Source organism: Poecilia reticulata, linkage group LG6, assembly GCF_000633615.1.
Source record: "Poecilia reticulata strain Guanapo linkage group LG6, Guppy_female_1.0+MT, whole genome shotgun sequence".
Lineage (NCBI taxonomy): Eukaryota > Metazoa > Chordata > Actinopteri > Cyprinodontiformes > Poeciliidae > Poecilia > Poecilia reticulata.
Genome location: NC_024336.1, coordinates 15,054,299 through 15,067,005, shown reverse-complemented (window position 1 = coordinate 15,067,005; position 12,707 = coordinate 15,054,299). Strand labels below are relative to the sequence as shown.

General features: G+C 41.1%; 1 protein-coding gene across 2 annotated transcripts in view; it reads left to right on the top strand.

The window, feature by feature from the left end:
• rassf8a (Ras association domain family member 8a) overlaps positions 1-11,741 on the top strand; it is a 19,358-nt gene extending 7,617 nt beyond the window's left edge. For both annotated transcript variants that reach the window (XM_008411471.2, XM_008411473.2), the window contains exons 2-6: positions 1,830-2,034; positions 5,379-6,178; positions 6,293-6,490; positions 7,749-7,893; positions 9,982-11,741. In XM_008411471.2, the coding sequence (XP_008409693.1) occupies positions 1,932-2,034; positions 5,379-6,178; positions 6,293-6,490; positions 7,749-7,893; positions 9,982-10,103 (1,368 nt within the window). In that variant the 5' untranslated portion in view covers positions 1,830-1,931 and the 3' untranslated portion in view covers positions 10,104-11,741. The remainder of the gene's footprint in view (positions 1-1,829; positions 2,035-5,378; positions 6,179-6,292; positions 6,491-7,748; positions 7,894-9,981) is intronic.
• The last annotated feature ends 966 nt before the right edge of the window (positions 11,742-12,707 follow it).

Sequence of the window (12,707 nt, the reverse complement as noted above, 5' to 3'; positions counted from 1 at the left end):
CAGAGATCCACAGGAGGAGGGAGATTCCTTTGAGAAGTAAACTGTTAGTCATATACTCCAAAAATCTGGCCTCTCAATGGGTAGAATCGGTTATTTTGGGGAAAAAAAATGCCATAGGAAGTCCCAGTTGAACATGCATACGGAGGTCACAGCAAACATGCAGAGGACGGTGATCTGGTTAGATGACAGTAAAACAGAACTTTTGGACTTATTTGTGACAGAAAATTTAGTCTGCACATCACCCTACATGCACCAACCACACAGTGAAACATGAGTTGACAGCATCATGCTGTGGGAATGCTTTTCCTCCAGAGGGGCAAGAAAACCAGTCAGAGCTCATGGGAACAATGGGTGCAGCTAGATACACTCACACCTAAAATGAGATGGATAAGATTAAAAAAAATATACATGCATTAAGATGGCCTAGTCAAAGTCCAGACCTAAATTCAACTGAGAATCTGTGGAAGCAAAGGAGAGTTGTTCAGAGCTACTAATTATGTTGGTGTATCACCTAAAATCCCAATATATTATTTTAAAAAAATCTTTTGGTGTTTTCTCACTTTTAGTATTTTTGATACCCTCCTCATCAGCTGAGCTGTAGTGCCCTCTTTTCCTCAGAGGCAGTACTATTATTGATTTTGAAATTGCTTTTAAAGAAAGATGCGGGGGGGAAACGGTTTGATTCACACAACATAAAGATTTCCCTGTTTGCTTGACTGCGAGTGTTTTCCAGCTCCTTCTCATCCTTCAGTGCTTCAGTGCCATTTAAGGGCCGTCTGAAAAGAAGGACAAAAGCCCTTTCTGACCAGCTGTGTGTGTGTGCCAAGAATAGAGCGAGCAGGCGACACTCCAGTATCTGAAAAATACGAAGCAGAGTTTTGATGTCTTTGTACAAAAATGAGATTCTCTGAACAGGAACACAGTTTTGTTTTAATTTGTCAAACAATCAGGCAAGCGGTTTTCCTTCCTGGAGACTTTTTTTTTCTTTTAGATGCATTTTTATTGTTTTTCAAAAAGTAGACTTCAGCTAATTAGTCCAACTCCAGACTTTTGTCCTTCCCTGCTCACACTGCCTTGAAGGGCTGCATGGGGTTTGGAATACATGTAGAAAAGCATTGGGCTGGCCGACTGGAGTGAATGACTTTGTGAATGTGGACAGGGAATACCTGAGCTGGGGGAGGTGTAATTGGGGGGGCTGGTGGACAAAGGGTCCTTTKTACACAGCTGTGTAGGTTAGATTCATAGAGAGGGATACAGATGGGGCCGTTCATTCTGACCCGACGTACTGTCCTTGAAGAGCATGTTGAAGAATTCCTGTCAGTAATTATCCACATCTTGATACCCGCTTTGCGAATTCATGAAGAACAATTTAAAAAGCAGTGATTATGCTAAAAGATTCTTTTTTTTTTATTTTGGTCTTGATTTTCTTTTTTAGACCCTTCCCACATTTTAATCCCTGTCACATTCTGTCCCTTCTGAGGTAATGTTTCTGTCATCCTTGCTTCAATCTAATACCCAGTACAAAAGCAGGAACTGGCCTTGGGAATGTCTGCTGGCAGATTCTTCCTGCACCCCCAACAGTCATGTACCTATTCATAGAGAGGAACAAAACAACACTGTTGAGGCCAGGTGGCCAGGCATGCCTGGAGTCCGTTCTCCGCTTGGACTCTCTTACATGTCATAATTTTCTCCTGTTGTGTTCTTTGTTGATGTAAAACTTTTGCTGCTATACTACAAACGGGTGGCCCAGTCACAAGCTCTGTAACGTTGGCCGTACGACTGCCTCGTGACTAACCGCTTCCTGTTTTCCCCCTTTGTTTCCTACACAGTACATTAGAAAGAGGGATTTCCTGCGAACTGCCATCATTCCAGGCCTTGAATAATGTTGGGGGCCACACACCATAACGGCCCCGCTCACTTCTGACCCCAAAATGGAGCTGAAGGTCTGGGTGGATGGCGTCCAGAGGGTTGTGTGCGGGGTCACAGAAGCAACCACCTGCCAGGAAGTGGTGATTGCTCTGGCCCAGGCTATAGGTAAATATTCCTGTTTTTTTTTTTTTACAAAAAGCTCAGCAGGGGTATAATCTGTTCCTTAACCTTAGAAGGAGGATTGGTTTCTCTTTTTTCTCCCTTACCTATTTACATAGTTACTTAGAGGTTTTATTTTATTTTGTTGACTTTCGGAATTTTACGAGGTCTTATGAAAGATCTGGAGTTAGAATAATTTATAAAATAAGAAAATAAAATCAGTAGAGAAGTTTTATATTTCCTCAGTTGTGGGAGAGTGAAGAAATTTCTATTCCATTACACATTTCTGTACACTGTCCACGTCGGCATTGTGATTGTCAAGGACTTAACTTGATCCAGCTCAATTTGTTAATCATGTTACGATTCCCAAAATGGGATTTCAGGCTCCGCACACATTCATGTTGGAACCCCGCGGTTCTAATTTTTTGGCCTGCAGGGTGTTTTTCAGTACAGTGTGCAGAGCAGGTCACAAAACACAGAGGATCAAGGGATAGCAGCAGCCAATACGGCCTTTTTATTGGCAGCATCTATACCATGATTTAAGCACTTCAGTTTAATTCTCAAGCATGTTTTCAGACCTTCAAACKCTTATTTTGCTTCATATTACAAGCACAATTTTGGTCATAGTCACATTTTCAAACTCTTTCTCATTACCACTAATGCTTTGTTGCACATTTGTTCTCATTCTCTGTCCACCTAAAGTTTACGAGGTTAATGTTACGATCTGTTGTTTAAGTCAGTAAAGATTCAGCAACATACAGTTACTGGTGGTGCATTTAGGGTCACATTTGAAATGAGTAAATATTTGTTTAGTGGTTGGAAATGAGGATTTCCTGTGTAATGTCAATATGCTTGTTTATTGAATAATGTGACCTGAATCTGAAATCACTAAAAAGTGAACTTATTTTTGATGAGGAAGAATATTTCTTTTGGAATTTCAAAATAATTTTGAGTTATTGCACAAAATAATAAGATTTAAAAAAAAAAAAAAATCCTATTATATTCAAGATTAAAACCTTTGTTGTTTTGTGACAATGTGACAAATGATTATCTTGAGATAATTACGTTAAAAGGACGCTTTCAGTCATGATATTCGTCAGCTTCCAAATACATTCTGCTGATCTTTTCAACCCACAAATTTAATCGATTTGCATTATTGTTTAAGAAAAGCTATCAAGGTCAGAAGAACCCTGACCGTGATAATCAAGTGTGCAAGTTGTGGCCACTCACACGACTCATGTGCGATTGTGCTTCTTTGCATCGATTAACATTCTCCAATAATCATAGTAAGTTCCTCTAAAATGCCAAACTGTTGCTTTTAGACAGAGAAAGAGGCCCTGATGATGTAAGCAGCTGTCATCTCTCAAGCCTTCATTTTAGGCTCCTGCTGAGAAATGGTGGGCCATAATCAGGGGCTATATTGGTGCTTTCTTGGCTTTACGCACCCCACTTTCCCATATGGCTGCTGCAAAAATGGGGGCACTTGAGCAGAATGTATTGACATCACTTCCCACTAAGCGCAGGAGGAGGAAGGAAAGTCTGACTCATCCCCTTCGTATCCTGCCAAACTGTGAAAGCAGCACTTCTCTCTGAGCCCCCCTCCTCTGCCTTTCAATGTTCCCCACGCATACACCACGCTAACGGATCAAACGCAAATATTGATTTTGCACGTTGACGTTTATTGAGCGTTTCTGTGTATGCACTTTTAGTAGGTTTTTGTTGTCAAACCTGAAAAGAAATCTATGTTATAATCAATGAACCAAATTGGAAAAGCAGTTGAAGTGCTGAAACTGCAGAAAACCTTTTACGCTACAATTTTTTTTTTTTTATATTGAATGCAATACTTTTTWAAAAGTATTCATACCACCATTAAACCACAAACTTCAAAATACGTCATGCATACTTCACTTAGAGCAGAGTGGCAAAGTGGAAAGAAATTAATGCAACGTTTTCAAAATAAAATTTGCTAGTAAAATCTGCAAAGCTTTATTTCAGATTGGATGAGGGTTTGTAAAAAGCAACTTTATTGCAGATTTTATTTGGATTAGATCCTAAATAAGATTAATCTGTTTTAACACATTAATGTGCTGTGATATAGCACATTCAGTTGTCACTCTGGCTGTATCTTCCAGTGTTTCTGGAAGATGAACCTCATATCAAATATCTCCGTCAACAACTTTGGAAAGCAAAAATCCCTAATACTGTACATTTAAAATTGTACGGTTGTAGTTGTACTAACCCTTTTAGCACCACAAATGTCAAAACAGCAACTCATTCCGCCATTTTGGACGTCGCCATTACTACGCAGAGGTGCAGGTTGTTGACGTAACCCGTACAGCTCCAATTCTCCAATTCTTGCACATTTCCAACCTTATGTACACTTTGACTGAGTACGCACTTCATAGAGGAGCGTAGGATGTAGTGCAAGTATTGGGACCGGGCTCCTTTCAACTGATTCTTCCACCTGACAGGTGGATCTATGCAGTGGATCTATGACTTCTTCTCAGTGGCATGCCGTGGGCTTTCAGTCAGGGCCATCAATAGACTTCAGCTATGAACAATACACGCGTCGTGTAGGACAATGCAAGAATGCATATATCAAGCAATATATCTTAGAAGTAGTTCTCTGACTGTCGCTCCCTTTTTGGCTTACAACATCCATGTGTTGTTAGGWTTGCTGTTGTGCTTTACTTTCTCTATTTACAAATGAATGATTGAGTGCAGTATTCTCTGGTCATTATGATTCTGTTTGTTTTCTGTTAACTCTCTGAAGTCTTCACACAGCAGYTGCATGTGTGCTGTGATTTCAATTAAAACATATTTTCTTCTGAAAGCAACGGGTTGCASTGGATTTYATTTGCATGCAAGAAATTATAAGAGATCCAAATAAGAAAAACACTTTTCAGATTTTTATTTGTGAAATATTTTTGAAAAAATAAATCATTTGCMTTCTAATTCTCAGTTACGTTACATGTGCAGTGTACACCACCCCTCCTCTGTTTTATTTTACTGTATTTTTACCACATAAAACTCCACAAGTTCTRCATTTTGCTTTTTGGTTTCTTTGAAACATGRTTTTAATTTCTTGCACATTTTGTTTGAGAAACACAAGCACCAAAGAAAAAGTGGGTGAGAATTTAAATCTCAGCTTTTTTGCAACAGAAGTGCTTCTAAAAAGAAGTTTGTTTCTAAGTGAAAATCCTTCCCSTTTAATATGTGGTGTTTGTTTTGAAGTTATTCTCTCCATTTTCATCAAGGCAGTTTTTATCATTCCTGTATAGCTTTGTGTTCAATGCACTGTGATGTCGTCTCTTAACAGTGCATTATTTTAATGTGCTTGTTGTTTTCAGGTCGCACCGGGAGGTACACTTTAGTTGAGAAATGGCGGGACACAGAGCGCCACTTAGCCCCTCATGAGAGCCCAGTGGCCTCTCTGAACACCTGGGGTCAGTACGCTGGCGACGTTCAGCTAATCCTTCATCGCACGGGGCCCTCGCTCACCGAACGCCCCCCGTCAGAGGGCCCCCCGCTCAGGGGTCCTGAACGCGGCCTCCATCGTCAGAGCCTGCCTCCTCTTGCAAAGCTACGTCACCCCAACGACGGCTCTCTTCACCGCCGTGAACCGCGCCGGAAGTCTCTGACCTTCACCGGTGCGCCTCGGAGCCTGAGGGAGATCCTGAGCGGAGGCCGGATCGGGGATGCCGAGGGGAAGCGGAGGCTCCTCCTGGGAAACGGGGGGATTCACCACCACGCGGGGCCGGCCTTTAGCACGGCTCCCCCGGGCCTGTGGACCTGTCGCATGGAAGATTTGGTCAGACTGGTCAGTCTGCAAAGAGAGACTCTGAACGTGCTGGAGAAGAAGCTGGAGGCGTACGAGGCCGAGCTCCAGGCCTGGTCCGAGGGCCGAGGGGGGCGAGGGGCTGGGTGCGCTGCAGATCTGGGTAGAGGTGGAGGGCTGTTGGAGGAGATCCTGAGGCTTGAGAAGCACCTCAGGAAGAATGAGGTGGAAATGGAAGAGGAAGAGTTTTGGGCCACCGAGCTGCAGATTGAGATGGAGAGCGAGAGGCAGCTGGAGGAACGACTGCAGGAGCTGCGTGGACGACTGCAGGGCTGCGAGATGGAAATTAAAGAAAAACTCACAATGTTAAAGGTATATTATGTATTGGGAGATTTTCTCTGTGCATTCGAAGAAAATAGATTGTGGTCTAAGAGCAGATGTGGGTTTGTTTTTATTTTCTGCATTGCCGTGTCCTTTGCTTGTCAGGGGGTAGAAGCAGGTCTGGAGGAGGAGAAGCTGCAGAGAGAGCGCCAGGAGACCCAGTGGGTCAGTGAAGCCGAGGCGCGGGCTCAGGTCCTCCGGGTCAAGGCGGAGTTGAAGGCCCAAGAGAGGCAGGCCATCCAGCTGGAGACCAGCTGCAGGGCTGTGGACAGATCACTTGGACAAAGCAGTAAGAAACTGCAGGTGAGTTTTTCTAATTCAGTGAACGGTTAGGATGTTTTTTTTTTTGTTTTGTTTTTTAAAAATGCTGCTAAATGTTCACTTATATCATCCATCTTTTTGTCCCTTTCTCCCTCTATTAATCATTTCTTTGCTTCATAACACGAAATGCATCTTTACCAGTGAAAACTAAAAGCATAAAACCTGATTGATTAACACATCTCTTTAAAATTAGCAATTAGCACCCTTCAGCGCGACACATGCTGCACTAGTCCAGAAATCTTGCCGGACTCCAGTAAGTCACWCTGAGAGCTCAAGAATATAAAAACTTGAGAGCATCAGAATCATTCTGGAAAGGTCCAGCAGAGATATCAGCTCAACAGAGAAGAGAAATCAAGTTACTGGTTTTAATGCGTTCACTATCGTAGCTGGACTCCAAGAAGGGAGAGATGAGGTGAGACAGACCACCAGCTGTGAAATYACTCARGACTTGGATAAACAGGACCACAGGTCGTCACTCCAAATGGCCACAGAATATCCTAGTTACCTGCTCCTCATTCAAGGGTCGTAAATAATCTTTAAATTATTTACCTCAATTTAAGTTCTTGATGTCTTAAAAAGGTTTTTYTTGAGTTCCGTCTTGCAACATCTTAAATTTCTGCACCTTTTTGCTGCTTTCATAGATTTTTTTTGTTATTTTCAGTTTAATTAGTTTCATCTTGGAAAGTGGACATTTAGACAGACTGAGCTACAACAGATTTACATTTTGGCAACTGCATGTAGAAAACTTATATGGCCAGAGCCAAAAACAACCCCAAAGATAAACACAAAGTTTTCATTTTGTTTTGTTTTATTACTTACCCAAGTTGCTAAGTTGACATTCCAAAAATGTTCTTCAAGCTAGAAAATACCTCTGGCCCACTGCTGCTGTGTTTTGTTTCTCTGCTCTGACCACTCTGACCCCTGATGGCTCACACTGAGCCGGGTTCTTCTCCACTGCTGAAACTCGCTCGCTTCGAAGGAGGGATTGCTGAAAAAAACCAACAACTTGATGCAATCGGCTTAAAGAGAATTGAAATCTCTGGCACTCGAGCTAATAAAATATGYTTCTGGTAATTAAATGCCACTATCGAAACAATAAACGCGCTATAAACATTCTGTGAAAATCATTCGGAATCTGTGATACGGATATTGAGCTTGCAGTTATGGGTTGAAGTCTCGGATTCAAATTGTCTTCGKTTCTCTGCAGTGTGAGTTGTCATTTTCCTTGCTGCTGTTCCAGGACATGCAGCAGGAGCTGGAGCAGCTGACCAAGGAGCTGCGGCAGGTCAACCTGCAGCAGTTYATCCAGCAGACTGGAACCAAGGTCACAGTGCTGCCCGCTGAACCGACGGAGGAGGACTGTGCAAACAGCAGCTCTGGCTCAGGTAATGAAACGTGTCTTCAAGTGTTACTTAAAACCTTTTTCAGGAAACTACRAAACGCTCAGTGAGATGCAGTGTGATCTGACCTGACGCAGTTCGTTTTAGAATAACGGTGCTCTTTGATTTCAAAAGACATCATGTGTGTCGCATGTAAAAATGACGACAAAGTTCAKCGGGAGTGTTGGAAAATCGTTTCCTCCMTCAAGGTGCACTTTGTGCTGTGGCCGCAGTTCTTGACAACCTGCTGAGAGAAAATGACTCGGTTCTGTCTTGCATCTCCGTGCGTCAGTATGCGAAAGGAGAAAATAGCTGTAAAGAAAAGTACATGCAGTACGGCTCTTTGTTGCCATGTAAGTGGTGGTTCTGGAAGGCTGCAGCGGCTCTGCCATCTTGTAAATTACCAGCAGAGAGAGGATGATCCTCATGAGAGCGATGCACCATGAGAGGGAAGCGAAGGCTGGTTGTTGAAAACCATGCCGTGACTCGGTAATTTGTGAAACTTTTTTTTTTTTTATGTCTGTGCTGAAGAAAACCATACTTTCTTGGCAGAAAAGCTAAAATGTGCTTTTAAAAAGTTAGTGCAAGGAGGAGGATCAGCCCTGGTAGAAAAACAAACTTTGAGGGGTTTTTTTAGGGCCCCCTGCTGGTTTGTTAGACCTAATGTTGCATGTTCCACACAGGCCAGATTGGCTAATGCACTAATTATACTCATACTGCATAAAACCTTCTGAGCTAACTCAACAGTTTCTGCTGCTTCCATCTGAGCTGAGAAAAAGAGGCTGTGAATTGAACCGGTCATATTATTCTCATTCTGTTTTAAGCTCATTTTTGTTTATTTTTAGAGATCAGAAAGTCTGAATAAAATCACAGCTGAAATTAAATTGAAAGAAGTAGAGGCTATAGTACTTGATGTGACCGTCCTGGGCTTCATCGCGTACCTTGAGACCTTTGCTGCAAGTCTTCTCCTCAACCCCTTCCCTCTGACCACTTCCTGTATTGTAGCGGTCAATAAAGGCCACTAATTAAATCTTTAAAATGAGAAAAACTATATCTCAATTGTCTACTCACCAGTAAACAGTAAACAGTCTACATATGATCGGGCTTGGCCAATTTAAGAGGAAAGTGAGTGGTGCTAGCAAGGACCTCCTGGACCATAAACGAGGCTTGATGCCTCATTAAATCCTAGACTTGCTTTTGTGAGCAACAAGGCCTCGGTACATACAAACACACTGAGTTAAACTTTTTATTTCTAAATCACACCTTGGATCATTAATGTGTTCCTTACATGCGCTTAACTTATACTCAGACATGTTAAAAGCAATTACGAAGGTAGCACTTTGATTGTGAACATTTTTCAGAGGTGAATTCATTATATTGAATATAATGCACTGGTTTTTGCAAAGAGTGCACAGAGAAAGTAGATGTTYAATAGGTTTAAAGATTTACAAATATATTATCCATTACTTTTTTGGATGCCTTTAAATGTAAACTGTTAAAATAATCTGGACTGGGATTTTTTTTTTTTTCATCTGGTTTTTCTGCCACTTTTATATAACTGTTGCTGTGGGATTCTACATGACACGCCCACTGTTATGGTTTCCGTCATGTAAATTAATACGTGCTTGATTATCCTCTAATAACCTTGCACAGAAGAGTGAGCATGATGAATTTTCTTTGTGAAATAAAATTGACTCCACTCCTTTTGCAAAGCTCAGCCTTGCCCCCTGGTGGCTCCAAAGAAGGAGTGCATAACATCGTGTGTTTTAAATTTTTTATTTTCTTCTTTCAAATTTTCTGACAAATTTGTAAGGCATTGACAGAAATTACTGTCTTTTTCTATGTATTTTAAAGGAAACTCTTTAGAAATGTTAGGCGGTTAAAAACAAACTAGTCAAATTGTCAACCTTGTGATTATCAAGTGGAATATTTGTCACTTTTATGAGTTCTCTAATGCATTTCCCTGTGTCGTACGTAGCGTGAAAGTTTGCTAAATTTTGACGTGCGCCATCTCACTGCTGAATAAAGAAAAATGCTGCTCAGTTAAAAGCTGAAGTGCAGTCTTATTTTCTCTGTTGCTTGTTTCCTGGTCAGATTTGGCGGCGCTGACTGGCTCGCTGAAGCGCCCTGTGTCCACCCAGCCYGTGTCCAGCCACCTCCGCGTCCTCGCCAACCCTCTTAGCTCTGGCCTGAACCCAGAGGGGATCTACGTCTGACCCCCATGACTGACCCCAAGCAGGACGTCTCTGCAGCGCAAGACTATGCATTCTTTGTTTTTAAACCTATGAAGGTATCCGATAGTGAGAGGTGTAAAGATACGGTAAACATACAATCTCTGAATGGAAATAATAGAGCACTTAAAGGAAGAAAACACCAGTTGGCAGGTATGGTCAGGAAAAAAAAAAACCCACTGCACCCTACCGACTGGTGCATCCATGCTTTCCATTTCGCTCTGAAACGTCTGGCTGTTGTGGACCTCCTCCATCAGCATATCCACTTATTGTACTTTCACTTTACTACCTGCTGAATGATTTATATTCATCTTTTTGCCTTTTAGAAAGCGACCATGAGAATCTTTGTACATGTATGTTTCTCTCCAGCAAAACGTCTGGTTCTTGTTGAAGTGAAGGATCCACTTGTTTGTAGTAGAACTGTGAACAATCCCTCCCTGTTGGTTCAAGTTAAAACTATGCACAAATGGTTCATATTTTTGTTACTGAATGTTTCTGTGTGAACTTACCAAAATGAAGGCTTACTGTAGATGTTTGTACTCTTCAGCTTTATTCAGTGAGTGCATTTTATTCTGAAGTTGTGCAGTCCTGCAGTAACGGCTGCATATTAAACCAGTGTTAATTCTCCTTTTTAGCTGTATTTTTTTTGTTGTTGTTCAACAACAACAAAGTATATATATATTCATATATATATACATATATATATTTTTTCTGAATGTATTTTATGCTTGTTTATCTTATGGATTGTGTGTGGCCAAAGATTGAGCTTGTTGCATGATTGTGCTGGCGGCCATCTTTGAATGTGCAAAGAGTTCTCAAAGCCGATTGGTCGACCTGGCAGTGGTAGTCATAARGTGGACAGTTGCAGCTATGACATGAAGTAAGAGTGTGAGTACGTAATTAAAGAGACTTGTGTGCATTTGTCCGCATGCGCGCACACGTGGTGTGGGACTTTGAAGGTTTGAAGCACTTGTTAAATCACGAAAAGTGAATGTTTGTCTGCATATGTGATAGCGATTCAAGAAATTTGCCTGTGTGTGAGTGCAGAAAAGCCAAGTTATGAAGCTTCACTTAGGTTGTAGATAAGCTGCTAAACACATCAAAGTGCCTTATCCTCATATTGTTAATGGTGTTTTCCAGATACAGCATAGAGGAGGTGTTACRGAGGGCGTTGTTGGGGAAAAATTATTAATTGAGATCAAGACAACTGTAGAATTCAGTGCTGGTATGCAACATGAGCAGAAGACACTACAACCTTTCTTTCAGTGTTTTGTAGGAATGTCAAATTTAACAAGAAGGATCTGTACTTTGTCACTGTATTGTTACCGTAATACTACATGCAACAGTTAAGTTTCTAATAGTTTTTCCTTTGTTTTTGTTTTGTTTTGTTATTTTACTTGGAACACGTGTACTGTAATTTGGATCAGAACTTTCACATTGTTGTGGTCACTGTTTACAACTTCATATCTTCTTGAGCTCTAATAAGATGTCAACTTTAAATAACTTTTGTTTCGTTTTTCTTGCCTTAATCTACTGCAGATTGTGGCCAGTTGTGTATGGCTGTAACAGAATGCAGATATGACATGGATTGCATGGTTCAATAAACCATCTGAATAAAATCATGWTGTGTGACTGGTGCTTGCTGGAACTATATATGACTGAGGACATAATAAACAATRATCTGACCACAGACCCCACACAGTTATTAATTAATTAAACTGGAATTCCAATAGGGGAAAAGCTGTGTTGGTAATGTGAAGTACATACATTTTTTTATTATTTAAGAAGAAAAGTAGCACTATGGTGACAGATATTAAAGCACCCATACTTCTGACCAAGTAGATCTAGGAAAGGTTATGGGTTATGGGGACTTTTCCAAAACAATTGTATAGCATTGTACAGAGGGGGGAAATATTCTCAAATGAAATCCATTTATCTTAGGTGATATGGTGATAGACAATACAATCCTCATAGAAATTTACTAAAAACATATCTTAAGCTCTATAAGCCTTATATAGTATACTAAATTGTAAAACCATTGGGAAAGCCACTGAAAAAGAACAACTTGCTTGAAGCAGTTGAGGAAGAAAATTCATTATTTCTTAAAAATAACATTGGAGTGAGACTGGAGTTTGAAAAGTTGCACCTGAAAGAGCCTCAGTACTTTGTGAATAATGTCCTTTAAGTTGTTCAGGCCACAGTGGAGAGGTTTTCACCCAAATGCACAGAACCATCTTGACTGGAACTAAGCAACATATCGGCACAAATACCTCTTATTGACTGTCAAGYTTGGAGGTGACAGGATGATGATTTTCACTGGTTTACCTCGACAAGTTAAAGTCTAGACCTCAAACTGACTGAAATGCTATAAATCCTCTACATAATCTGTGCAGGTGGGCAACTTCCTGGAGAAATGTATGKAAATCCTTACACATCCCACCTGATGCAGAGGCATCGGCACCTCTGCAAAGTCCTCATTGTAGGTGACATGTGTTGCCTTGGCATATTCAGTGAATTCGGGATATGCGGCTCCATAGCCTTCCACACATTGGTCTATTTTGATTTCTGTGCAGCATTTATTGCTGAAAC